This window comes from Mus pahari, chromosome 8 (genome assembly GCF_900095145.1).
Source record: "Mus pahari chromosome 8, PAHARI_EIJ_v1.1, whole genome shotgun sequence".
In the NCBI taxonomy this organism is placed as follows: Eukaryota; Metazoa; Chordata; class Mammalia; order Rodentia; family Muridae; genus Mus; species Mus pahari.
In genome coordinates, this window is record NC_034597.1 from 40,053,013 (window position 1) to 40,080,602 (window position 27,590).

The following is a 27,590-nucleotide window of genomic DNA, read 5'->3' on the forward strand; positions in this document are numbered from 1 at the left end:
GGTCCTGTTTCCTGTACCCAGCTGTAGACAGTGATGAGGTTCTAGCTGCTTTGCTTTTGAAGTAGGGGGTGGATAGTGATGGTTTGTATAAGTAACATGTGACATGTTGGAAATATGCTGAATACAAAAGGTAAACCCCTTTCCAAATAGCTATTTTTCAATTTATTTACTTTATGAATAACTGTATGAATGTTATGCCTGCACATGTGTACATCATGTCCACGCAGGTGTCTGCGGAGGGTAGGACACCAGAACTGGAGTTATAGGTCGTTCTGAACTGCTCAGTGTGGATTTGGGGAACCAAGGCCAGGTCCTGGGCAAGAGCAGCAAGTGTTTCTAAGCTATTGAGCCATCTCTCCACTTCTTTCCCTTTTTAAATAGTTATAAAGAAATTTGCCAATAAACTGAAACAATATGAATAATGAGGACTGTGTTATCTCTGTTCCTCTCATTGTGGGGGGGACAGAGAGTGGACTACCAGGTTCTTAAATTCTCCACTTCTGGTAATCTTTGGTTAGATGTTCCATATTTTTTTATTATTATTTTCTTTATTTACATTTCAAATGCTATCCCGAAAGTTCCCTATACCTCCCCCCCCCGCCCCTGTAGATGTTCCATATTTACGTGGCGTCTGTGTGAGCTTGTTTGGATTACATTTGGTGTGACTTTAGCGGTGGGGACTAATTTGTGTGTGTGTGTGTGTGTGTGCGTGCTCGCGTGTGTGTGTGTGTGTGTGTGTGTGTGTGTGTGTTTGTGCATTGTGTGTGTGGTGTGTGTGTGTGTGTGTGTGTGTGTGTAGACTGGACTGGCCAAGCCTAGTATGGAACTTATTGTCTCTGCCTCCCCAGTGTTATGTTAACAAATAAAGCCACTTTGCTGGACTTTTAAAATGTAGGTCCCAGGGATTGAACTCTGGTTGTCAGGCTCGATGGCACAAGTGCTTTTAACCTGCAGCACCATTTCACTGGCTCCCAGACAACTTCTTTATTACTCTTGCACATTGCTGTCTTATGTCTAGGTGATCCCATTACCAGTGGATGACTGACATTTGTTCGTTCATTCAACAATGAGTACATGGAAGTTGTAGCTGTTAGGACCTACATAAAATATTAAGGCTTAGATGGAATGTTAAAGCCGAGGTAAAATGTGAGGGCCCAGGTAACAGTGACCTGGCTAGCCTGCCATTAGAAGGAAACTTCCTCCTATGTTTCTGCTGTTACTAGGAAACTTTCTAAAGCCAAGATTGACTAGATTTTCTGTTATGTTCTGTGCCCCTGGAAACCAATCATGATAGATTTCAGAACTGTTTTGCATAGTTACCCATAGTAAACTTGGGCTGAAACCAACTGCCCAACCCACCCCCTGCACAAATGTATATGTTTTTATGCACACATGTATATGTTTTTTATGGTATTTGCCTTTATAAGCTGCCCCTGGGATGGATTCCAATATAAGATAGGCACTTGCACCAATATAAGAAATTATTTGGAATAAGACTTCCATTTTGAGTACCAATAGAGTAAAGTGAAGTGAAAACTTCTGGTTTCTTTGGAAAGTCAGTTATGTTAAATGATGTTTTGCTGAGGCACACAGGTAAAAGCAGACACGTGAAAAGGACACTTGACGTTTAAAAGGAATATAATACAACCCAACAGGCAGTGGACGAAGCTGGGTGGTGTTGGTATGCCTTATCATTGTTTATTGGTCACTGTTTGTCGTGACTCCACCAAGAGACCAAAAAAGTCTGGTGGTGGTCTGGCAGCTTCTTGCTGCTGCAAAGGACTCAGGCCAATTGGCAGAGTGAAGTGGAAGTTTCTGGTTATGTCAGCTGATACAGACTCACTTGGAGTTTTACTCAGACAAACTCATGAGTTTTGCTGAGGCAAGACCCATGGGGAGTTAAGACCTGTGGGAGGACATGTGATGTTCAGAGGGAGTAAAAATGAGACTCAATGGAGAACTTGCAGTTGCTAACTGCAGTGCTTTGTTGGTCTCAAGGCTTCGTCTTCACTTCATTGAGAGCATGGCAGAGAACTTTTCCTGGTGTCCCTGCTGGTTCTGGTCAATCTTGCTGACTTGTGCCAATTTGGTGGAGGCCTGGCTGTTTCTGCTAGGCCCTGTCACCATTGCTGATTCATGTTTGTTTTCTTCACACTACTGAACTGGACTACCGGTATCCTGACAATTAGAGACTGAAATAGCCCCAAGGAACTACTACTAACCAGCAAACATCAGAGCCTTGCTGCTGCTTCTGGATCAACCAGCCATTGCTGATGTGTGAACTGAACTGCTGAGATTCTGACAATGCAAACTATTTCTAAACAGGTCCATTTCCCCCTGGAAGGTGGGTGGTTGACTAGAATGGAAGTTAAAGCATTTAAGAATCCTTATTAAAAATAGGGTTTGAAAAAAAATCTAAGCCTACAGTTAAGTTTAAGTTCCCAAGACCTTCGTTGAGGTTCCAAGACTAACATTCTACTTGGCAGAAAGAGACATGTATGTAGGTAACTGATATCCTGCTTAGATGAGGCAAGTCCCCTGCCACAGTTGAATACCCCAACCCATAGAAACGGGATAAATGCACGACAAAGACATGTTCCTAAGGGAATTCCCTATCCCCAAATCCTGATTGGAGGAATAACATGGCACAGATATTTGTGGATTTTAGGTTTAAAATCCCTGTAGGATCAAAGTTGTGGTTCAGTTCGTGAATCTGGACCATGGCCCTGGTCAACTGAGGTGTATGCTCAATAAACTATCCCTGTGTTACTAAATCAGTGTGTGTGTGGTTGGTTTTAATGTGATTCCTGAACCCCAACATCAGTGTCTTCCTTAAGCACTTCCTACCAAATAGTCTCAGTTCAGATACCCTTTAGCTAGATTCCCAAGCTGACCAGTGCTTTTCCAAAACTATCTGACCAGAAGGGAAGTATGATAGAAGGGAAGTTGGTGTGATAAAATGTATAACAGCCATTGTAAGCTAAAGTTACTTAAACAACTTATAATCTAGAACAGTTTCTAGCTTCCAGCAACATTGTGTTAAACACCCCTGCACCCAGACATGCACAGCCTTGTGCACTAAGAATGTCCCACTTTGACGAGGTACATTAGCTATGCCTGAAGAGGCTTCATGATGCACCACTACCCTTCCGTTTCCATAGTGCATGCTATCTTCATGGTTACTTTGTACATTATGAATTTTCGATAAGGTAGAAGCTGAGGGTTGACCCCAGAGTCATCTTTCACATGCACACCATGGTATGAGTACCTATTTTCACACACAATAGGATGCATGGATCACGGACTTACTGTGGCATCTTAAATGTGTCTTCACTAGTTGTCTCTGAGCCTAACTACTTGAGCTCAGTCCTTGGAAGAAGAAAGCTAAATTCTAAAAGTTGTCCTGGAACCTCCACATGTGTCATGACCTGCACACCACTCCCCCCAAATGAAAGAATGACTGTTATGTTTGGACATATTTGGGAATTAAAATATTTATCAACAATAAGAAATAACTCACTACCAACCCAGTGTCTGAATACCACCTCTACAACAAAAGGAGGACCTCCAAATCTTGATGTTAGCCTTTTGATAATGCAACAGGTGACTCTAACCTGGGGCCAGCATCCAGCTCTGCTGTTCTCAATCATGGCCACTGTCTCTGGGCTTGCCCAGCTGCTTCCAGACCCAATAATGACAATAGAATTGGTCTCCACTCTGCAGCTCTCAGATGCTTTGAGCCTCCCTGTGCTCACAGTCTGGCTATCGGGTCATTTTTCCATCCTCTTAAAAAGAGAAAAACTCCATAGATCACCTTCCCATTCCAGTGTGCTCCTGGAGAACAGAATGGGATGCTGGTCACCATCTAAGTTCTTAGATGTGAGTTTGGTAAAGAAGAGAAAGGCCACTGGCTCACAGCAAGTTGACTGCTTTTGCTATACAATGGTCAAGCCTGAAGGAAAGTTTTGGCATTTCACTTAGCCTCCATGTGTGTCAGTGCCCTTGTTTGATGGAGATGTTAATACTGGACCACAAAGCTTCCGTAAGGATCAGTCATGTTAAGCAGTTGAAGAGTTCCTGGCACATATGCACAGTCTGTGTAATGGCACTTATTACAGCCATTATTATCCATTTCAGAACCTAGAGTAAAAGTGGCTACAGAGCTACAGAGCAAGCAAATCAGCTTTCTCACAGAAGGCTCTGTGAGTCTCTTTGCAACCAACACATTCTGATGAGGGTTTGGAAAATACTTTGAACTATGGAGTCTTCATAAGCATGTAGTATATTGTCTGGAACTTACAGTGGTGTTGGATTGAGGTCATCCACTTAGATGTGCACATTCCAAGACATCTGAGAAGTCTCTTTCCTTACTGTATAATGAACCTTATTTATATAAGACGTGGGAAATGGAGTGTGAGCAACTGCAGAACTGGGGCAATACAAATGCCTCCTAATTGACTAGGTGACAAAACACATTAATTATTCACAAACATCTGATAATGAACTTGGTGCCAGATGTCACAATGGGGAAGGCAGTTATCAATAACATAGGGAGAGGTTGTGGTCAGTGCTCTAGTTCATGGCCAAGTGCGTTTGTAGAATGTTTTGCCTAATTTTGTGTGACAGAGCTGAGTTTGGACAACACATGCTGGTGCCAATTTTTGTTTTTTTGTTTGATTTTTAAAAGATTTATCTATTTTGTATGTATAAAGATGTTTTACTTGGAAGTATGTCTATGTACCACATGCATGCAATGCCTACAGAGGTCAAAAGAGGGCATCAGATAGAGTCTCTGTAACTGGAGTTACAGATAGTTGTGAACTGCCATACGGGTCCTGGGAACCTAACCTGGGTCCTTTGCAAGAGCAACGCATGCTTGTGACTGCTGAGCCATCTCTCCAGCCCCTGATGTCACTATCTTGAATGCTGAGAGTTTCCCTTTCTATTTCAAGGTTCCAGATACACCATAACGTGTGAAGAAGACACCATGGATGCTTGGAATTTGTCTATCTTCTGAAAGGGTCTTCCCCTTTGGAGAAGGCTGGTGGTCAAACAATCTAGGATTGATTATTTTCCTCTGGTGCAGTTTAGCTTTTTGTCTAGCACAAGAAGTATAGAAAGGAAGCAGAGGAAAACAAAACCTGGGAATTATAAGAAGCACAGGCCCATTACCTTCCGTTCCTGGAAAATGTGAGCTTATCCTGACATGTCAGGCTTTTAGTCTTCTTAGAGACTGGTTTGAAGAGACTGAGTGTCAAATTTAGGTGGCACTTTCCTCTATTTTTTTTCTTTTGGGAAATTTCCTAGTGAAGACTTAAATGGTGTTCTGATTTTTGACTTCTTTTACTGAGGTTTTGGAAACTTGAATTGCTTAAAGGCATTTGTAGATTGTGTGAAGTAGTCAGAATTTTGAGCTTTAATTCCTCAATGACCTTTCACAGCCGATTTTAGTTTCCTCTATGTGAGCACTTTCTGTGCGGGCAACTTACTTACAAAGTAGCATGAGTGATCTTAGTGTCTCTTGTAGCATCATGGTGATGTTTCTTTAAAAGCTCACTTGTATTTATATAAAATATATTTGCATCTATTTTTATAGGATTTAATTTGCCTTTATTGATGATCAGTTGATTGAGATAGGGTTTTGTTGTGTAGCCCAGACTGGTCACGAATTCATGATTTTTCTGACTCAGCCTCCTTGGTACTGGAATTACAGGCATGTTACTACCGAGCTGCTGCTTTCTCTCTGCGCCTCCCCCCCCCCCAGGTCCAAGTTTCTCTGTGTAGTCCTGGCTGCCCTCAAACTCATGGAGATCTGCCTTCCTCTGCCTCCTGAGTGCTGGGATTAAAGGCGGGTGTCACCATTGCCCAACTACATGCTTCTAAAGGTAAACAAGTGCCAAGTTTTGAGATGCATGGTGTTATTGAAAGTCTCCAAGATGGACGCCTTTTGGTACCTATTCCCTTGTGTGGACTCTCTTCATTAGCCAGCATTTGGCCTATGATTTGCGTTCACTGATAGGAAATGATAGAAGTGGTTTAGGGTGGATTCAGTGATTATACACTTGTCATGTCTGTGTCCTCTGCCTCCCTCCAGCTGGCATATTTGCTGTTAGACACACTGAACTGGTTTAAAGGAAAAATTTACTACTTTGCCACACAGACTATGTGAAGAGACTCAGACTGTATAGAAAGTGATCAAATTCCAGTTGTCTTGTGCCCTTGCTCAGACGCTATGTGACTCTAGTCTTAGCAGCCATATGATGTCCAATTACATAAGCCACATTAAGAGACCAAGAGAACAACTTCACTGAGCCCAGCTACCAACAGAAAAGAGAGACAAACAAATGACCTTTGTTTCAGCCTCTTAGTTTTAAGGCATAGATTTATAGCAGACATGACAAGGCTATTAACCACAAGGTTCCAGATGACATCCTTTCTGCATACCAAAATAGCTTACATCCCTCAGAGGAGTCCATATGTAAATATGAATGATTTTATGGACGAAAACAAACCCAAGGCATTCTGTGCCGTTACTACCTGGGGCACCTCTAGCTTTCTTACGCACTGTCGTAAAAGTCGTCATAAAGAGGGATCTTCTCTGTCTTGGTTCTCACCAGTGCTTGTGGTCTCCTCTCATCTTTCTCAAGCTCATCAGAGTCAGAGCTGGAACTGTCCCAGAAAAGCTGTCCCCGGGCTTCTTGTTCACGGAGCCATGTTTCCATTTTGCCAATTTTCCGGACATAATAGTTATTCTCTGTGTGACAGTCCAAGAATTCTTCATCCTGGGGATTTCCTGCAAAAGAGCAAAAGTTTTTTTTTTTTTTTTTTTTAAATTTCTCCTTAAGAATGATTATTTAAAATGGTTTATTATTATAGAATAACATGAGGTTAATACTGGAAGAAAAATTAAATATTAATCTTTTATGTAAACTATAAAACTGTTGTTATCATAGGAATTAAAATCTTTCTTGCCTTCCTATCTGATAAAACTTTTGTGCAAATGTTTTAATCCCCCTGCCCCCAACCGGGTAAAACTGCTGTTTACACAAAGGTCCAACTGTATTCTTGGACTTATGTGGTCCATCCTTCCCTGTGTCCCTTCATTTCCTTTCTACAATTCTTTCAAAACTAGCCAGTTTCAAAAGACTGTAAGGTTGGACCCCAGCCAATGCAGAAAAGACACAGTCACCACCTGTGTCAATAAGAAACATGAGCAATGCCTGTGCCAGTGCCTGCTAGCCCAGTTTGGATTCTGGCATGACCTTTTTACAAAAAAGAATTGCTTTACCATGTTTGCTTTGTTCTGGTTTTTCTTTGTGCAACGTTGAGATTTTCATTGTTTTTAGCAACACTTGCAAGCGCGCGCGCGCGCGCGCGCGCGCACACACACACACACACACACACACACACAGACTGTTAGCTCTGTAAGTATTAGTTTTTAAAATTTTCTTTAGTGATCTAAAAGTAACAAGACTAGTGAATCAAACCTAGTGATCTCCAACTTATTCACAATATTATCTAAAAATTCAGGGACAGGGTATAGCTCAATTGGCTAGAGTGCTTGATTAGCATGCATAAAACAGACTGCACATAAAAAAATGGGATGGTGGCAAATGCCTGTGTTCCTAAAACTCAGGAGGTGAAGGCAGGGGGTCCAGGAGTTCAGGTCATCCATTGAAGCATGCATGCTAAGTTAAAGGCCAGTCTAAGATACATGCGATCTGTCCCAAACCAAACCAAACCAAACTCAAATAAAACCAGAAAAACAAAACCACATTTGTATATTTTTGTCATTAAAAGAGCCAAAAGATGAACGAACCAATGAATGATCAGAGACGTTCTGGACGTGGGAAATAATGGCAACCCCAACCCAGGAACTACTTCAACCATGAGAGCTTAAGCCTGCCAGTTGCCTCTGTCCTGAAGATGAGCTATGAATTGCAAGAGGCATCACTGAGAATGGAAATTTCCTAGAATGTCTATAATTAGAAGTAGAGCTGGAAATGGGAAGAAAATTTCTATTAGTTGTGGGTTCTAATGTACTGTTAATGATAGCTTAAGTCCCACAGCATTCTTGGTGCCAAAATCCTTCCAGTGTCAAGATATATGTGATACAGATGCACATGTTCAGTTTCATCCTTCTCACTAGTGATGAACTAACTATAGAAGTGGTCCCCCAAAGTGTAGTCTTGCCACTATAGTATAGTCTTGCCTTCTCACTAATAAGGTACCATGTACACAGTCCTGGGTACAAAGTAGTGAAGTTTGAGGACATCTGAGCCAGGTGCAACAACTCTCTTATGAGATGTTTGATAGTGTACAGTTTATAGACTTCAAAACAATAAAAATAACAAAAATCATGACCTTTAGAAATCTAAGTGGATTTTGGGCATGCAGAGTAGAAGACAGTGTATAAAACTCCAGGATTAACCACCTCCCCTGCCCCCAAGGGAAAGGCAACATATTCTGATGTGTACCGAGGGAATAAGGAGTGATTTAGATGGTACAGGAAACAAAAAGCATGAGAAATGCTTGCCCATCATATATTTTATAATGTGTTTTAGAAAAATCTATCATATATATATATATATATATATATATATATATATATATATACATATATATCACAGTAATTCAAAGATTTGGTAGTTAAATAGTATAGGCGGATGGCGAAGATTAGAATTGTGAAGGTGACATTGAAATGATAGATTCAGGGTGACATTTCTCTGAAAGAGAAGTTGTTTCAGTATAAGACCTTGTGATGGTTAATGTTGGCTGTTATTTTGACAAGTTCCATAAGTATTGAAGAGACCAGTCTTGCCTTTGAGCATGCCCAGGAGGGATTGTCTGGACTAAGTTATTTGAGGTGAGAAGACCCACGTTGAATGTGATACCATCCCATAAGCTGGGGTCTTAGACCAAATAAAAGAGAGTGAGCTGAGAACGTGCATTTATTGTCCTCGGCTTCCCGACTGTGGATGAGGTGTAGCCAGCTGTCTCCTACCCCTGATGCCACACTTTCCCTGCTGGACTTCATTAACTGAAAGTGGGAGTGAGAATAAATCCTTCCTTAAGTTGGTCTTACCAGGTGTCTTATTGCTTCAATGAGACAAGTAACTGATACAGACATCAATCCCATTTTCCCTTATATTTTATCCACACTCCTATATGTTTGTCTGGACCTTACAGTTTCTGTGTGTGCACTGAGGGTGGAGAAGAATATGTGTGCACAGGTGCACGTGGAAGCCAGAAGTTCAGGACAAGTGTCACTTCAATGGCTCTCCACCTTAATTGCTGAGGCAGGACCTCTCACTGAACTCAGTGAAGCTCACTGACTTGGCTAGCTTAGTTGGCCAGCAAGCCTCAAGGGTCTCCCTATCTCTGCCTCTCTAGCACTGGGATTACAAATGCATACTGCCATGACCTGGGGTTTTACATGGTACTAAAGATCCAAACTCCAGCCAGGCAGTGGTGGCGCACACCTTTAATCCCAGCACTTGGGAGGCAGAGGCAGGCGGATTTCTGAGTTCGAGGCCAGCCTGGTCTACAGAGTGAGTTCCAGGACAGCTAGGGCTACACAGAGAAATCCTGTTTTGAAAAACAAAACAAAACAAAAAACAAAAAAAACCAAACAACAAACAAACAAACGAACAATCCAAACTCCAGTCCTCAAGCTCGTGGAACACTTTCCCAGTGGAGCAACATCCTTAGCTCTTATATGTCCTTTTATACACACGAGATTAACTTTACATGAACCTTACATGGCTGATACTATTTATCTCCATTTTGTACATGCAAAAATAGGGTCACCAGAGCGAAACAATAAATGTACTTAGATATTCTTTAAAAAATAAACAGTGCAGAAAAACCTATCATCGAAAGGCTGATGTATGCAAGACTGCTCTAGGAAGAAAAGATGTGCCTACCTCCAGAGAGGGTGCACTGTTGAAGCTCAGTAAAGACTTTGATTCCAATGTCAGTGCTTTTCCTCTGGCTGTATCCATGTCATGCCTCTGGAGAGCCCGTGGCCACATGAACATGGTAAAATTCACAGAACCTTACATCAAAAAAGAGTGAAGGTTACTGTACATGACTACATATTTTATATGAATATGTGTAATTTACCTTGTGAATAAACTAAAGAAAAATTAAAGGTGGTTTTGTTTTAGAGAAGCAGCAGAAAACCAAGCTGAGCTTCTGTCTCACAAGAGGCTAACATTCCCATCTTCTCTTCTGAAGGGAAATAAGAAATGGTGGATATGCCATTAAATCAGTGAAAGCTGGAAAAGAGGATCTTGCGTTGCCAGACCCCAACTACCAGAATACCCAGGAATGCATATGAGCTTGGCTATGTTCCATTCACAGGAGAAAGGAAAGTGAATCACTTTTAGAAGACAGGGAAAGCAGTCAGAGAGGTTCCGTGTGATCAGTAAGAGGGAGCCTTTGCTAGAGGTGGTGGCAAGAGCAGTCAAATGTGCAACCTCTGGGGTGGAGCATCCTGAGAAGTTGCATCTCTCACTATCTGGCTGTGACCTTGTCCTTTCTGGATCTGGTCTCCTCACCTGCGAAACACAGGTGGTAATAATCCTGACCTCCTGTGGTTCATTGAGGAAGCACTCAATCCTGTGATTAAAATCACTTTCTAAATGCTAGCTCTGTCTACTATTATGCCAGCACCTTGCAAGTTTCTGTCTATAGGGCTGTGTATCACGAATGAAAGCAACAAGAGAATGGGAAACTTTATTGAATCACAGTCTCCCTGTCTTTAAAGAAATATATGATGATACTTCACTTCTTGTGTCAATTAATTTTCACTGGGGCTGGAGAGATGACTCAGCAGTTAAAAGCACTGACTGCTCTTCCAGAAGTCCTGAGTTAATTCTCAGCAACCACATGGTGGCTCAGAACCATCTGTAATGGGGATCTGATGCCTTCTTCTGGTGCGTCTGAAGTCTACTCACATACATGAAATGAATAAATAAAGCTTAAAAAATTAATTTTCATTATCAGCTTGACTGGATTGGGAATCCTCCAGCCTGGGTGGATCTTTAAGAGTGCTTCCAGACTTTTAACAGAGAAGGGAAGACATACCCTAAATATGGATGGCACCATCCCATAAGCTTGGGTTCCAGACTGGGTAGAAAAGACAGAGGAGAAAGCAAGCTGGAGGGGCAGTATCCATCTCTGCCTGCTTCCTGGCTGCAGATACGATGTGACAAGTCTCTGCTACCGTCATGTCTTCCCAGCGGTGATGGACTGTATCCTGGAACTGAGAACCGGCAAGCTCTTCCTTCCACAAAACTCTTATCAGCAGTTTCGTCACAGCAACCAGAAATGTAAGTAATAGATTTCCCTGTTCTGCAGCTTCAGCAGCAGGCAACGATGTTGCTGTAGATATCGCCCTCCATGAGATTCCCAATTAATTGTGATCTAATTTAAATGAGAACGATTAGAAATTTTTGTTTTTAAAAAATATTTATCTATTTGTCTATATATCCATCTATCTACCATTTATCTATTATCTATCTATGTATCTATGCATCTAGCTATGTATGTATTATGTATGTATGTATGTATGTATGTATGTATCGATCTGTCTAAGTGCTCTATTTGCATGTATGGCTGCATGACAGAAGAGGGCATCAGATCCCATTAAGGATGGTTGTGAGCCGCCATGTGGTTTCTGGGAATCAAACTCTGGACATTTAGAAGAACAGCCAGTGCTCTTAACTTCTGAGCTATCTCTCCAGCCTCTAGAATTTTTAATTCATGCTAGCAAGTTATTGTTTCTAGAAGCATTTTGTCAGGCATATTCACATACATTGCAAAGAAAAAAAAATCCCGTAGACTTTAAGGGTTGATTGCACTGAGATCAAGTCCATCTGAGGTCAGCTGATCTCCACAATCACTCGGGGAACTAAAATGTAAGGTTATCCCACCATCACTATCTAGAGATGCTGGTCTAGGATGAGGTGGGATCTGGGAAAGTTCCCACTCCTCAAGGCGTTCTGCTGCTGACTTAGTCTCTATTTGGTGAGAGAGATGTCCAGTCGTTGACTTCAGCTGGGGTTCCTCTTTCTGCTCCCTCTCTAGAAAGGTCCTGAATAGGGGCATATGAAGGCCAGTGTCTATGAGCTTCAGCTTCCATCTAGAACTGGAGAATGTAGCCTTCTCTTCAAAGATGGGTAAGGGATCACAGCTTTAGGCCTGCATACTTCCCAAGGCTGTCCCTAGACAAAGCTGTGGATGCTTAACCCCCGCGGGAGGTTGTGGTAGTAGTTAGTGCCTGGGTTACATCATGGGTGAGTGTTAGCTGTTCTCGTCGTGTTAGAGTTAGAGGGGAGAATGTGTGTCAGGGCCAGATCACAGAGCCAGCTGGTTGCCCTGCTTTTGAGACAGGGTCTCTCGCTGGAGTCCAGTTTGGAACCTGAACTCATCATGTGGTCCAAGGGACTCAGAGTGGCCAAGGACTGGGATCACAGGTTTCGTTCAGAGAGAGAATAATCAACAAAGCACAGCTGGAACAGAGCGAAGCCTCTTTAGAAAGTCTCAGGAAAGTAAACACATGTCTGCAGTCCCTCCTGAGTCCCTCCAAGCCTGGCACATTGTCCTTGGGCCCTGCCGATACATGTGTATTTAGGCTTGTTCTCTGGAGATGGCTTTGCGGTGCTTAACTTTAGCTGAGCGCCTTTTTCTTATTTTTTGTCAGTATTATTTTTTGTTGTTGTTGCAAAAGTTGTTTATTTCACAACATGTGGTTGCTGGGAATTGAACTCAGGTCCTCTGGAAAAGCAGTCAGAGCTCTTAACTGCTGAGTTATTTCTCCACCCCCTGACTGCTTTTTTGTTTAAATATTTATTTTTATTTATGAGTATGTAGTTCTGTGATTCTATGGAATGTGTGGGCAAGTTCTGGAGGAGGCTGGAAGAGGGCAGAGCTGGAGTTACAGGCAGTTTTGAGCCACCCTACATGAGGGCTGGGGCCCACACGTGGATCTTTTGATAGGAAGGCAAGCCCTCTCAGCCATTCAGCCAGCTTTCCAGCCCTGGTGATGGCTTTCTCCACAGGGGAGCGGTATGGTCAGATGTGCTTTCTATGAGGTTGCTCTGCACTGACAGAGTGCTTCATGAACTAGAACTTCAGAACATGGGACTGGGAATGTAGCTCTGGCCTAAGTGACATGGATCATGAGGGTCTCCCCAGTAAGGATGGTGGCTGCAGCAGGAGCCAGGTGGAGAAGGCAGTGGTGCTAGACTCACTGTTGACATCCTTGGGGACCCAGGGAGGCTGAACTGTTTGACCGAGGGTGCTTTGAGGGATGGGTATTTGTCCTGTGACTACAGTTGTCACTGCTCTGTAGGAGCCCCCCGTCTCTGACAGTAAGATGATTCTATGAGCCGGTCTTGGGACTTCAGGAGTGCCTGGGAAGCACTTAGCACGTACAAGAAGAGAGAAGCCTGAGTGGAGAGCTTAAGCTTTTATCTTTTCCTCCCAGAGATGCAAAATACAATGCAGCATACACTCTCAGATGTCACATAGCCCCTCAGCGACAGCTATTTGCTGTCCCCTTACTCTTCTTCCCCTGCCCATCATGGATGTTTATTTGATAAAGTTTAAAACATGCTTGTATCTCAGTGTGCAAAATATGGAGGTGTGTGTGTGTGTGTGTGTGTGTGTGTGTGGGTTGAGTTCAAATTTGACCCTGTCTCAAAACAAAACTAGGGAGCCAATGATGTAGGTAGGTTGGCAGACAATTTTCTTGCCATGTATAGAGCCCTAGGTTTAATACCTAGCGTGGCATAAACAAGCCAGGGAGAGTGGTGCAATACAGTGCTTGGGAGGTAGAGACAGGAGGATCAGAAGTTCAAGGTCATCTTTGACTACGTATTGAGCCTAGCCTGGACTACATGGAAATCTGTCTTAAAACAACTAAACTCCCAAAAGAAAACAAAACACCCCATGAAATGTTTTACTAAAGAAATGGCTCACCTGGGTCTCTGTTTATGTTTTCATCAGGCAGTATGGTGAGAATGTCATAGCCCTTGCTCCTTGGCTTGCTCTGGGTGATTTTATTGCCATTATGGTCCTTCAGCTTTTGCATGTCAAGCATCGCTTTACTCAGAAGACTCTTCCTCAACTCCATTTGGGCCTGAAATGATCAACTAGAAGTGGTTAGTGTTCCCCTAAACAGTCTTCCCCCGAACAGATTAACATCCCAGAAGCATCAAAAGTGGACAGTTCACAGACCTGGACACCCTCGAACACAGTGGAGTGGTTTTCCTCCCGTCACATGGTGTGGGAATTTTATTCTCAGGCTTGTTAGGAGACAAGTGAGCATGCTCACTGTCTCAGAGAGGCATGGCCAATGGAAAGAGGAAGCCTGTTGGCCTCTGTCTGCAGATGTGGTGTTTGGAATTACAGAGGGCAGAACCACAGGATGCTTCTTTAGAGAGGGGGATTTAGGGTAGGGCCGTTGCAGAGCTTTACTGGAGAAAGTGTTCCAGTGTGTCTTCCTAAAATATAGGTCAGAAACATCCCTACCCCAACCCTTATGCCAGTTTGTAGGTAGGTCTTTAAGAGATGGCTCTCCTTCAGGATAGAGTAAAACTACTGTCATAGGAGGAGGCTAGTCTCCCCAGAAAGAGTGGTAAAGGCTGCTTGCCTGCCTTGGCTTGCTCTTGCCCCTGACCCCTCATCCTCTGCGTTCCTTGCTTGTGCTGTGTTGCCTCTTATCAACAGTCTTAGCCTTTTCCACCTCTGGAATGACGAGCAGTATCTTTATTGTCTTTGTTAGTTAACACATTTTGGAATTCTCTTACAGCGGCAGAAAAGGAAACAGGATTTCACTCCATAGCTCAGGCTGTCCTGAAACTTTCTATGTAACCCAGGCTGGCCTAGACCTTGTGACAATCGTCCTGCACAGCCCTGCAAGCATGGGGTACAAGCATGCCCAGGACCAAGTGTTTCTCTATTGAAAATTCTGCAGCATGGATGACAGGAAGAGGTCTGTGTATCAGAATAAAGAATGACTTCTTTTCCCTAAGTAAACCAAGAAACTAGTATTATTGATTTACCCCACTTTCAGGCTGCAACCAGAGGGTCAAAGGGCAGCTTGCTTTAAAAGAAAAGAAATAAAGTAGGCTTTGCGATTCATATCTTTAATCCCAACAATGAGGAAGCAGGAGGCTATCCTGGCCTACAGAGTGAGTTCCAGGCCAGCCAGAACTATGTAATGAGACCCTATGTCAAAAACAAAACAAAGAGACAAAGACAAAGGGACACTCAAGGGACTAGTGAGATGGCTCAGTGATTAAGGGAGCTTGCTACCAAGTCTGACAATCTGAGTTCAGTACCCAGAACCCATATGATGGAAGAAAATTAAACCTACTACAAAAAGTTGGCCTCTGGCCCCCAGACATGCACTGTAGCACATGTGTGTGCCCTCTGCCCCCACAAAATGAGGAAATAAATGTTTAAAACATTAAAAGAGATCAAGGCTGGGAGCAAAGGTCACCTTCCTGTTTCTTCCAGCTTGGGCAGTGGCAGCTTCTGCTCCAGTGCTGAGTATAGATTGGCCCTGGTGGGACAGTGATGGTGCCCTCCATATTTGGTAAATGCGACCCTCTTCTCATTACCTCTTGTCTTTTATGGTTCATCTCTAGCATTTTCATCTTATGCAAATATTGTCTTTTCCCAGAAGTGTACATAGGAAGTTGAATTTTCTTCTCATTTTCCTGCTGTGAAAGATGACATGTTTATTAGTTTGGGGTCATTGTTGTTGACTTCCGCCATCCACAGCCTTCAATCCTTCTTGGAGCAGGAGATCTTAATCCATTGTAATCCATAGTGATCTCCTGTCATGATAAAGCTATACTGGTGTGTGTCCCTGACAAGTCCTTTGTATAGCTGTCTGTGAATTAAGTGGCAATCTGCCGTGTATCTAGTAGTATTTTAAAGGTTCTTGCAGAGTGTTGAAAGCCTGAATGTAAGGCTTTGACAATTTCATTTTGATAATCTCACTTCAACAATGTACCATTTCCCCCACCCACAGATGCTATTAATATCTCTCTAGAAAAGTGTCTGGGTTTGATGAGACCTTCCTTTCTCTTACCGTGTCTTCTACCACTGAATAAATAGACAGCTGTGACATGAGAAGAGCACCCCCAAGTGGTCCTGTGGATCTTATTTCTCTACAGTATGCTTTCATATTCTAAGTACAGGGAGCACGGTGGTTAAGGGCGGCTTCGAAATGACTACTGGTAAGTCTGGTGCTTTCCCCTTAGTTTGTCATGAAATTCAGTGGCAGAGGTGGCTATTAAGGGTAAGCAGTGGTGAACGTATTTTCATTTGTCACCTGCTGTTGCCCAGAGGTAAAGGACAGAACTGGCTTTGTGCTGCCTTGTGGACAGTGTGTTGGATGGTGCAGAAACTTAGAGGGAGGCTGTTGCCACTGCCAGCATCTTAAGCACGGACTTGAGGACCTCTAGCCTGCAGGTGACTCTGAAACCTCACCTCACCCAGCAGTGACTGGCTGGCTTCAGAACGAGTCAGGACAAGGTTTGAAAAGGACCCCTACAAAGAGCTTTCGTTTGTACTCAGCAGGGCAAAGCTAACTGAAGTCCTTCCCTGGGATTACATTTTGATGAAGGTTGGTGGCCCAGAAGTCGGGAATTACTTCTGGATAAGTCCCCCCCCCCTGGAGTTTGACCTCTAAAAAGGACGTTTTAAATCCAGGAGGAGAGAAGGGAAGAGCTGTGCCGACTCCCCCCCCCCCAAGCACAGATGAAAACTTCTAGAACCACCAGTTTCCATGCAAGATTCCCTTTTCATCTACATGGCTCTGTTTTCTCCACAAAGCAGATAGAGCCCGCCCTCACCCGAGGGTGGAGAGCACTTGCCAGTTGCAAGCAGGCATGAGCAAGCACTGATGTTTTTCATTCTACCTGCCAAGGACTGAACAGTCTGCGATGGCTTTGAACTCCTCTGTGAAGGGGAAACTTGAAAAGAATGACTCCCCCCAGTCTCACCCACTTCCCCCAGTCTACAACTGCCCCAGCTCACCTTTGCGTTGGGCTTTGTTCTGGCTTCTTGCTGGCACAGAAGCCTTTCAGAGGTAATTGCTTGTGGCAGGTCAATGGGTTCAAGCTTCTAGAAGTCCAATATTTAGAGTATTCAGCATCCCTCACGCCATGAGACGATGGAACACAAGAGCAGATACATTAAACTACCTGAGCATCGCGTGAAAGCGGCACTTCCTCCTGGGCATGCGCAGAGAAGGTCATACCCAGTGTCACCACTGTCATCTGTGAGAAGAGCTTTTTGACCTACAGGGTTCTTTATTGTTCTGTCTCACTGTCTTCAGTGAGTTATTAATCAAAATCTTGGTCAGGGATTTGAGCACTTTGTATTGAGGCAAAGAGGTCTTAGGTCTTAGACTAGTAGAGATGAAAGACTGGAGACACACTTGATCTTCCCTTAACCACCCAGTGCTGTCCCAGTCCTTAGGGAGGTCTCTGGGGAAGCTCCTTCAGTAATCATGGGTGGCAAGGCACACTTAAGAGAAGAGTACAAACTGCTAACAAATGGTAGGCTCATTTTTTTTTTTTCCTAGCATGGAAGACATTTATTGGAGCTTAAAAGGTTCACTGAAACTGAGCAGGAGTATATCCATGGGTCTGTCTAAGTTGCTCCCCACAACCCCCAGTGTGTGTGTGTGTGTGTGTGTGTGTGTATGTGTGTATGCGCGCGTGCGTGCGCACACATCAATGGGTATACCTGTAGAGACTAAGGGTTGATGTCAGGTGTTATTCTACAGCTCTACTTTCTGAAAAAGAACTGGAAGAACCACACGTTCTCTTTGCCAAGCCACTAGATGGCAGCAAGCGGCAGTGCCAACAGGCTTCCACCTGCACAGAACTATACAGGGAAGTAATACAGGGAAACAGTTGGGAAAACTGTCTTCATGTAAATATGCCAGCCCAGTGACATTGCTTCAGAATCCTGGTTACACACACACACACACACACACACACACACACACACACACACACACACACACACGTCCCTTCCCCTACAGAGGAAGGCAGTTGCTTCTCTTCATTCCTTGCAGAAGAATCATACCAGAAGGAGTTGTTTAGGGAAATGGTAGGGTGGTACTTTTTCATTTTTTAATATTAGGAAATATATTTGCCTAAAGGTTTCTGAATGACTTGATTAGTATCATCAGCTGGAATATGTGCGAGGGCTTCGGGACCGGAGGATCAACCTCTGCACTTGGTGACAATCCCTGACCTAGGAGAGGCTGGCCTTGTTTATTAGAAAGACAAGGAAGGTGGGTCAGAGCGACTCTGAGAAAATGTAACACGTGTCTGGCACAGTGACCTAACATGTCTCTTAAGATTCTGGGAAGTGGAGAAAGTGACACTATGCCAGCTTTAGGTAGATGATCATGGAGATGACTTAAGGCCCAAGAAGGATTTCTGATTAAGTCTTTACAATGTAGTTCTTTGCTCAGAGGAGCTATCCATGAACACCCCCCCCCCAAAGGTTTTCATGACATGATTTGGCTTCAGTACAAATAAATATTTCTCTAGATCAGAAAACAGAAATGCAAATATTTGTGAGAAGCCGATCCACAAGACACTTAGGCCAGGTAAAAAGTTATTTATATTCAGTAAAGGAGATCAGGAACTCCATAGAAGATCCAGGTTCACGATTTGAAATCAAGGCTGAGTTCTCCGTCATGCTGCTTATTATTGGAAGAGCTGCAGGACTGAAGTGGAACAGAGCAGCAGAGAATGTTGTTTTAGCATGTAAGAGGCCATCGGTTCATTGCCCAGTACTGAAGGAAAATAAATGTATCTGGGGATGGGTAGATGGCTCCGCAGATAACGCTCGCCATCAAAGTGGGAGCCCTACTACTTGGGAGGTGGAAATGGGATGCTCAGGGTAAATGGGCTAAACTCTGAATTGATGAACTCCAGGTTCAGCCAGAGACTCTGTGTAAGCAAATAAAGTAGAGGGTGATTAAAGAAGCTATCTGACACCAACCACTAGCCAACACACACACACACACACACACACACACACACACACACACACACACAGTAAACACATACTTCCACCTGAAAGCTGGACAATTCATTTCACAGGACTTAGCAAAAGATTAAATATGAAGAAGATAAGACTCCGTAACAATAAACTCAACAGCTTTGGTAAATGGTTAATTTCCAAGAAACACTCAGAAAGAATAAGATACTCAAACCAACCCAGACCTATAAATTAAGCTAGTAGGAAAAATTATCACTTTCCTTAAAAGTCTGAGATTCTAAACATGGTTTTTACTAAATGTTAGGGAACTAGAGCAGTTCTGTGTTATAATAAATGTTTTGGAAAAGAAGGGTGCGAAATCTCAATTTTACAAGAGTAACTCAATCTTGATGGCAAAGCTGACATTAAACTGTGTTGGAAAAGTGTAGGTCTGTCTCCTTCCTTACGGCAGATACACAGTCTAAGGAAATGCAGTTCAGCAGTGTATGTGTGTACTTATCTCACGACCAAGTCGAGTTCATGCCAGAAACGCAAGCACGGCTCACCATTATAAACTCTATACTGTATTAGCTGGAGGGGAGAAAACCCATGGAATTGTTTATTTTTGTGTGGGTGTGTGTGATTGTTTCAATAGATGGGGAAAAAATCCAATAAAATTTAACACTAAAGGAAACGGATAAAACTTAATCTAAAGGAAAACTCCTGAACTTGAACGGAGTGGTGCCATGTGGCTGTTCTTGGTCTCTCCAGAGCCACCTGCCCACTTGGCAGCGGTCTTCTGCCTGTCCCATGCAGCAGCTTCCCTGCCTCTGGCATCCTATTGGGTGTAGCCACTGAGGAGATGACAATGAGGTTAGGTATTTGGGGGTGACCGTGTCTCTCAGTGGAAGGCCACTCTTACCCTCAGTGCAGCTTCTTCTACCTGACTCTATTTCAGGCTCTAGAAATCTCTCCCCCTGCCTCGGCCCAGGGCTGCTTACCTGTCTGCCGCCTTGAACGCTTTCTGCACTATCTTTGACTGTTTCTCTTAGCTAGACTTCTGTGCAAGGAGGGTTGCAAAGGAAAGTTCCCCGAATTACTAAAATCTCAGTGTGCCATTGTTTCCTTTGTGGGGGCTTTGGTGCCAGTGGGTATTAAAATCCTACTGCGTATATTATATATGTTCAGTATCCCTTACTTGAGTTTCTTGGGACCAGTAGTGTTTCAAATTTGAAACTTTATTTCTGCTTTTCAAATATTTGCTCGTATATAATGAGATATCTTGGGAATGGGACTCAAGTCTGGACACAGTTTGTTTCATGTGTTTGCTAGGCACAGTAGCTGAAGGTATTTTACATAATATTTTCAATGTTTCTGCTTGTTAGCTGCAGGTTTGGAATTTTTTTCTCCTGTGGTAATGTCAGTGATCAGATAAAAATGGATTTTGGACACTTTGGATTTCACATGTTAGAATTAGGGAATCTCAAGTACAGTATCAATATCTTAGTGTGTGTGTGGGTTGGGAAGACATGAGAGAGAAGGTCTGAGGGAATCAGGACTGTTGGGATGGGGGTTGCAATGGTTAGTAGGTTGTCCAGGATGAGCCTTATAAGGATGCTGAAACTTGAAAAAAAAATCTCTGGAAATCAAAGAATTATCCAGCTAGACTACGTGAGTCAACATTCAGGGGTGGGGATGTCGAGGACATTAGTAGGAAGATGGTCCTGTTAGGCTGCATGAGTGGAGGAGAAGATGGGCAGGCCAGAGGGGGCGCTGCTGATCAATTCTTCTACACAGGGGTGGGGACATTACTGATTAAGAGCTCCCAAGTGGAGAGAGAAGCTTAGTTCTCACCTCCAGGAAGAGGTGCTCCTTAAGGAGTAGAGAGGTTCCGGAAGTGGAGATTGCCAAATACCCAACTCAAATTATTTAGGATGCAATTAGGTTTGGTTTAATAATTAAAAATACTTTTAGAATTTTTCTTTGGCAGAGATCAGGCTATTAATTAGCATGTCATGGGAACCCAGCATTTATTATTCTCTCAAAAAACCCATTTGTGGTGAAAAATGTGCTGAGCCTCATTTGTGAAGATAATTATAGATGATATCTTTAGGAGTGTCTGCCAAGTTCCTAGTGATTTCCCTTTTATCTGGGAGCTGACTCCAGAGCCTACAGGGTGCCTCCTCTGCCCACGTCTCTCCAGCACAAGCATGTCCTCTGCTCCCAGCTCATTGGATCAGAGCTAGAGTCACTGGTAAAGCTGAGGCAATAAGATCTTTCTTCCACAGGAATTTGGAATACCAGCCATGGTCAGGCAACTCTGTCCGTTTGATTAGATGTGTAAGATTCACGTTTAGGGGAGCCCTGAGGCACAGAAAACACTGAACTTTGAGGGAAATGAATGTAGGGTTATAATACAGAACTCAGGCGAGCTATACAGAATTTTGCCTATCAGAAGTTTGCTAAGTCTAATGTCTCCCAGATCTTGGGTTCAACAGAACATCCCTGTATCCTTATAACTAAGCACATTGATATCTTTGTAAACTCGGCATGTTTTCCTTCCACCATGGATGAAGCTCCTTTCATTTATTCATTCATTCACTACTAAACTTTTGTGTGGCATAGATTGTCAGTGGCTGAATATGTAACATTGAGTAAAGAAAGCATAGTCTTTGTGCTCAGATAATGTGTCTTGATTCTTTGATCTTAAGGTGGTTTGCTAGTTTGTGGGGTACAGTGTATCCACACCCTCTTTTTGAACTTTAAGCAATCAAAACCTAATTTTAGCTTATTTAGGATTGGTAAATATTAAAATTATTCTGTGGTCTAGAGAGTACTACATGAATGTATTTCTCTGGTTGTAGCGATTTCTTCTGTCTGAGTTAGCCAGTGTCAGAGACTCATAGGGACATATATTAAATACTCCCTTAAAAGGCCATATTTAGTTTAAGAATGAAGCCAGCTTTAGGTTTCTCTAATAAGCTAGAGATATGCTCATATTTTTAAATTAGACATTGATTCATTACATTTACTGTTTACTTTTCTTGAACTAAATATTATCTTCCCATTTTCTAAAATTTCTGGAAGAAAATGCTCTTTTGGAACTAAAGGTAATAATCACTTCAAGCAGTAACTTCGAGCTTCCAAAGAGGACAAGCACATAAGAGCTGACCTCAGTCCTCAGCAGAGAGCCCCATCAGCCCCCGAACCAGTCTGGGCATCTGGCTGAACTGTGGAGCAGGTAGGCTTTGGCTGTGCCCTTGCGCTGCTCGCAGAGAGCCCCATGCCTTCTGTTATCCGACACTCATTTCCAAGGACCCACTCTGAGTTCTTTCTCTTTTTAAGATGAGCTGTCCTACTGGAATTTGTACCTCTCTAAAGGGAATCTATGACATTTTAAATCAAGGTAGATGCATCACATTTTTTTTGCTCTGTCCCCTATCCCCTTTCTTTTAGACAGTCATGATGTAGCCCTGGCTGGCCTTGAACTTACAGAGATCTGCTTGCACCTGCCTCCTAAGGGCTAGGATTAAGGTGGTGCACCACCATATCTGGCCCCAGTGTCTCTAACTTCAACATCTGCTTATGACATCTAGGATGATTAAAGGATGGGACTAAGGGGAGATGGAGACCACTTACTATGAAGGTTAGAAGTATCATAGGCCTGGCTAATACCTTCAGTGTCATTTGACAATTTACTTCATTCTCTGAACCGTATGTGGAAAACAAAGATGGTATTTTCTTTTTTATATTGGGCTAGAGGACTACCTGAATGACATAGATCAAGTTCCTATGTGGTGTTTGACTTTAATATTAGTAGTAGTTGTCATTTTCAAATACTCAGTCAACCAAGTTCTAAATTCAGGTCCTTTAAATTTCCAGCCTATTTCTTTGTTAACAACTTTTTTGGGGGTGGTTTTGGGGGGTGGGGTGGGGTGGGGTTATGAGTCTCAAAAGTGACATCACTGCTAAAGGAAATTCTAATACTATGGCCTTTGCAACTGTCAAGATTCTTTGTAACTGCATCTCATTAACAAGGTATTTAAGGTTCTTTTATAATTATGGATGAAAAGGGGTATAAGTATTAAAGCAAAGACATTCCTTAAGAAGACCTTTAAATTCATCTTACTTGAATTCTTCGGGGTGGATGCCTTTTGATAATACTTGTTTCTTCATGTTTCAGTGGGATGTCAAGATACATGGCCCTGGATACTGGAAAGATTGGAGGGGGCAATAATAAACCATTAAAAGCAATTTACTGTCAAGTTAGGCATCCAGGCTGATTATGGTTCAGTAGTCACTATCTATACAATTTGCATCCCTCAGTTATACATGCCTAAGTCTCTGGTTTAATGCAGAGATGAGACGCACAGAGCAGGGTCCCTACATGAATGCAAGTGATAACATTTTAGTCTGATTTGTTCTTTCCATATCCCCCTAGGCTGGACAAAAATGCAAAATTAACTATGTACTGATCACAGGTATTAATCAAACACAGAATTTAGCCTGGATCATAGAAACTTACCGGCTAGTCTTACGACATTTCCTTCTGTACTGGAAATGAAATCCAGGGTCTCAGGTGTACTAGGCAAGGGCTCTGTCTCTGAGCTATCTCCAGCTCACTAGTTCAATATCATGAAATTTCCCCCCAAATAAAGGGAAGGAGAGCCCATTTGTGTTATTGATGCAGAATGTGAAGAAGAGAAAAGATGACACAAATATATGGACTATGTACCAGATAACACATTTAAACATAAATTTCCCATTTCAAGTTAGCATATCTGTTTTAATTATCTTTATGGTCACCAGGAAACATTTTACATGTTATAATAAATACCTAAGAACAACTTGCAGCCATTTCAGGCCCAGAGCTTCCCTATCATTGTGGGAAAAAGTTTCTTAATTCTGTGATGACCATAAAGAACATGGGTTTCAGGAAGGGTAATTTACCTACTGTCCCTTATGTAGTCAATCGATACTGATTGGATTGGTTTCAAAATTCAAATTGGAGAGATCTATTCCTAAAGTGCTACTCTCAAAACTACAAAGCCTGATGTATTAAGTCCCCCTGGAAACAATGACTTAATTTTAGAATCCAACTGGAGCACAACTGCCACCATTTAGCACATCCGTTGCTTTGTAATTTCTGTGGTCTTTGCAACTGTCAACATTCTTTGTGACTGCATAAGGAGGTGGGCATAATCATTGAAATCAGAACAGACTCAGGTGAGACCAGTTGGTGTTTCCTTCTTATATAGAAGGGTGAAAAGTGCTTTATCCAGAATTGATACAAGCATTCAAATGTAACAGAAGACATTCATCCGACATTCAGTTCTCACTGAAAAAATATTCTCCTATATTTCAATATTCTAGACTTCCGGAGATCATGGAGACAGTCATGTAAATATACCACAGCCCTCCCAAGATCCAGACGTGCAGCTCTTATGTTTGGTTTTGCCATACCTGCAGGGAGCCTTCCATACCAAGTTTCTCGAAGAGGTGGTAGCTGTCCTTCTCGAATTCTACTTTGGTCCTGCAATCTTGAGAATGGGCTTTTTTCTTCCAGGTACCGATTCAATGGAAAGAACACAGGGCCAGTTGAGGGTGTCTCTGCTTGTTGGCTTTGTAAAGGTGTGACTTTGATCACCCGAGGGTGAGCCTTGGAGTGACCCAGGCCCATGTTCCTTGAAGATATTGAGAAGAAAACCATGATAGAGAGGGTGAGGGCCTCTACAGAGCTCAATTTAGTTAAATGTTTTTAGGAGTTTACCTCGGCTTACCAAAGCAGGTGTTTCCTTCATGACATCTTCCCTGTTCTGTGCCCCGGACACTAACTACTCTGGCCACTTCCTGGGAGGTTGGTTTCCATGGAGACTTCCCTTCAACTTCTACTTTGCCATTCCAGAACTAAAGAATGCAGTTAAACATTGACTTGGTTATTCTACTCTCTGGAAAAACTCAGTTACATGGAGAGAAGTTTCTATTGATCATTAAACAATTATCCAACCCCAGGCCATTACAAGACACACAGAGCAGGGTTTTAGAGAAGCCTTAGAAGCACCTTCTATAGTAAATATGTCGGGGGAAGTACTAACAACCCAGAGGAGCTAAGTTGTTAGAAATGAGAGGACAGATGCTAATGAGTTAGGGCTTTGTTAATCTATAATTTTAATTACAGGATATGTCTTCCAGTTAGGAAAAGAAGCAGGGGGTAGATAAAGCTTCACTTGATTTTTCTATCAATTACTTGAGCTACCTTTGAAGGAAATGAGTACATTGCAGGAGAACGAAAAGACAATAGGATGTTTTCTTCATCTCCTTGCTGGGAATGAAGGAACAAATTTCTTAAATAAGTGGTCCAAATAAAAAAAATGTTTTCAAATACAGCCTATTTATTATGTTGTTTTAAGTAGAAAGGAAAATGGAGGGAAATGTGCCAGTGTCTTGACCAGTGGGTTTTGAGTGATGGCATTATGAATAAGTTTTATGTCAGACCTTTACTCAGAGTGGAACCCACATTCAAGTGTGAATTGAATTGACTACATGACTACAGATTACAGGTGCCTTTGGCATATCTCCATAGAGGATTTAAAAATATTTTCCATGTTGTGAAATCTATTTGCTAAAGGGCTAACATGGTGATAAGAGTCAATAGGAAATATCTAGCTTTAATTTTTTGCTGTAGTATTATTTAACTTTGAGAGGCTGCATCAGTGTAGAAATGATTAAAAAAACAAAGTTGAGAGCTGGTCAGTTGTAGAAATGGTTAAAGAAACAAAGGTGTTACTTCCAAGCCTTGTGACTATTACAGGTCATTTAATGTCCTGATCTGCAAAGTGGGGTTACTAATAAGACTTCACGATGAATGAATCAATGAGTTCCACCTATAGCCCATAGAATAACACCTGGCACCTGTATGCTCTCCTTTCTAGGTTTGTGTTGTCCACAAATGCAGAATAGTCCTTATTGCCTACAAGTTAGGCTCCTTTAAAACAGACTCATTTCTGTCCATGGAGTTCATACCTAAGAACAGAAAAAAATGAGGAAAAATGAGGGCAAATTCATTGATATTTTTGACGAGAAAACAGCAATATTTAAAATTTATTATTTAAAGCCAACAATGGTGGCACATGCCTTTAAATCTCAGAACAGAGGAGGAAGAGGAAGGCATTCTCTGTTAAGGTCTATATAGTAAGTTCTAGGACAGCCAAGGCTGCACAGTGTAATCTTGTCTTCAAAAAAGTCTTATTATTATAAATACTTCATATGCATGATCTTATTAAAATAATAGTGGAAAAGGAAAATTGTTATTTACTTTCAGCTACAGAGTTAAATATAAGATGTAATTTCTTTTTTTAATATTCTGCCTTTTATTTTTTATTTTTATTATTTTTTTAAAGATTTCTTTATTATTATATCTAAGTACATTGTAGCTGTCTTCAGACAACCAAAAGAGGGCATCAGATTTCATTACAGATGTGGTTGCTGGGATTTGAACTCAGGACCTTCGTAAGAGCAGTCAGTGTTCTAAATCACTGAGCCATCTCTCCAGCCCGTATTCTGCCTTTTAATTAATTAATTAACTAATTTATTTATTTTTAAATTTATTTACATTTCAAGTGTTATCCCCTTATCCGGTTTCCCCACCTCCTGGAAACCCTCATACCATTCCTCCTCCTCCTGATTCTGTGAGAGTGTTCTTCCACCTACCCACCCACTCCTGCATCCCTGTCCTCGATTCCCCTATACTGGGGCATCTATCGAGCCTTCATAGGACCAAGGACATCTCCTTCCATTGATGCCTGACAAGGCTATCCTCTGCTACATATGCAGCTGGGACCATGTGTACTTCTTGGCTGGTGGCTTAGTCCCTAGGAGCTCTGGGGATCTGGTTGGTTGATATTATTCTTCCTATGGGGTTGAAAACCCCTTCAGCTCCTTCAGTCCTTTCTCTAACTCCTCCATTGGGGACCCCATGCTCAGTCCAATGGTTGGCTGCCAGCATCCAACTCTGTATTTGTAAGGCTCTGGCAGAGCCTCTCAGGAGACAGCTATATTAGGCTCTTTTCAGCAAACATTTCTTAGCATCCACAATAGTGTCTGAGTTTGGTGACTGTGTCTGAGATGAATTCCCAGGTGGGACAGTATCTGAATGGCCTTTCCTTCAGTTTCTGCTCTAGAGTTTGTCTCCATATTTGCCCCGTGAGTATTTTGTTTCCCTTTCTAAGAAGGACCGAAACACCCACACTTTGGTCTTCCTTCTTCTTGAGCTTCATGTGGTCTGTGGATTGTATCTTGGATATTCTGAACTTTTGGGATAATATCCTCTTATCAGTGAGTGCAATATCATGTGTGTTCTTTTGTGATTGGGTTACCTCACTCAGGATGATATTTTCTAGTTCCATCCATTTGCCTGATCCTGACTTAGCTTTGGTATTTGGTATCTGTCTAGAAAATTGTACACTTCTTGCAAGCTTGTACAACCACTCTGGAAATCAGTCTGGCGGTTCCTCAGAAAATTGGACATAGTACTACCGGAGGACCCAGCAATACCTCTTCTG

The 27,590-nt window shown here is 42.4% G+C and overlaps 1 protein-coding gene across 5 annotated transcripts; it reads right to left on the reverse strand.

Moving 5' to 3' along the window:
- Positions 1-6,352: 6,352 nt before the first annotated feature.
- Ccdc198 (coiled-coil domain containing 198) lies at positions 6,353-24,881 on the reverse strand. 5 transcript variants are annotated; one of them, XM_029541681.1, is made up of 8 exons: positions 24,800-24,868; positions 24,493-24,713; positions 23,159-23,241; positions 17,062-17,148; positions 15,636-15,737; positions 13,990-14,149; positions 9,927-10,057; positions 6,385-6,793 (listed from the first exon to the last, which is right to left on the reverse strand). In XM_029541681.1, the coding sequence occupies exons 2-8, from the start codon at positions 24,707-24,709 to the stop codon at positions 6,611-6,613; spliced, it is 963 nt and encodes a 320-aa protein (XP_029397541.1). In that variant the 5' UTR covers positions 24,710-24,713; positions 24,800-24,868; the 3' UTR covers positions 6,385-6,610. The 5 variants fall into 5 exon arrangements, with proteins under 5 accessions (XP_021059704.1, XP_029397541.1, XP_029397542.1 ...); XM_029541682.1 differs by having other exon boundaries at positions 15,636-15,734; positions 24,810-24,841; XM_029541680.1 differs by having other exon boundaries at positions 24,810-24,841.
- Positions 24,882-27,590: the final 2,709 nt, after the last annotated feature.

What these genes read in the sequence shown, in the direction of transcription:
- Ccdc198 (XM_029541681.1), bottom strand. Translation starts at nt 24,709, where the DNA reads ATGGGCCTGGGTCACTCCAAGGCTCACCCTCGGGTGATCAAAGTCACA. An exon ending in GAACAAAGCCCAACGCAAAG is followed by an intron (nt 15,738 to 17,061) that starts GTGAGCTGGGGC and finishes CATCTTTCACAG; the next exon opens with CAGGAAAATGAGAAGAAAAT. An exon ending in TGAACCATAAAAGACAAGAG is followed by an intron (nt 14,150 to 15,635) that starts GTAATGAGAAGA and finishes TGATCATTTCAG; the next exon opens with GCCCAAATGGAGTTGAGGAA.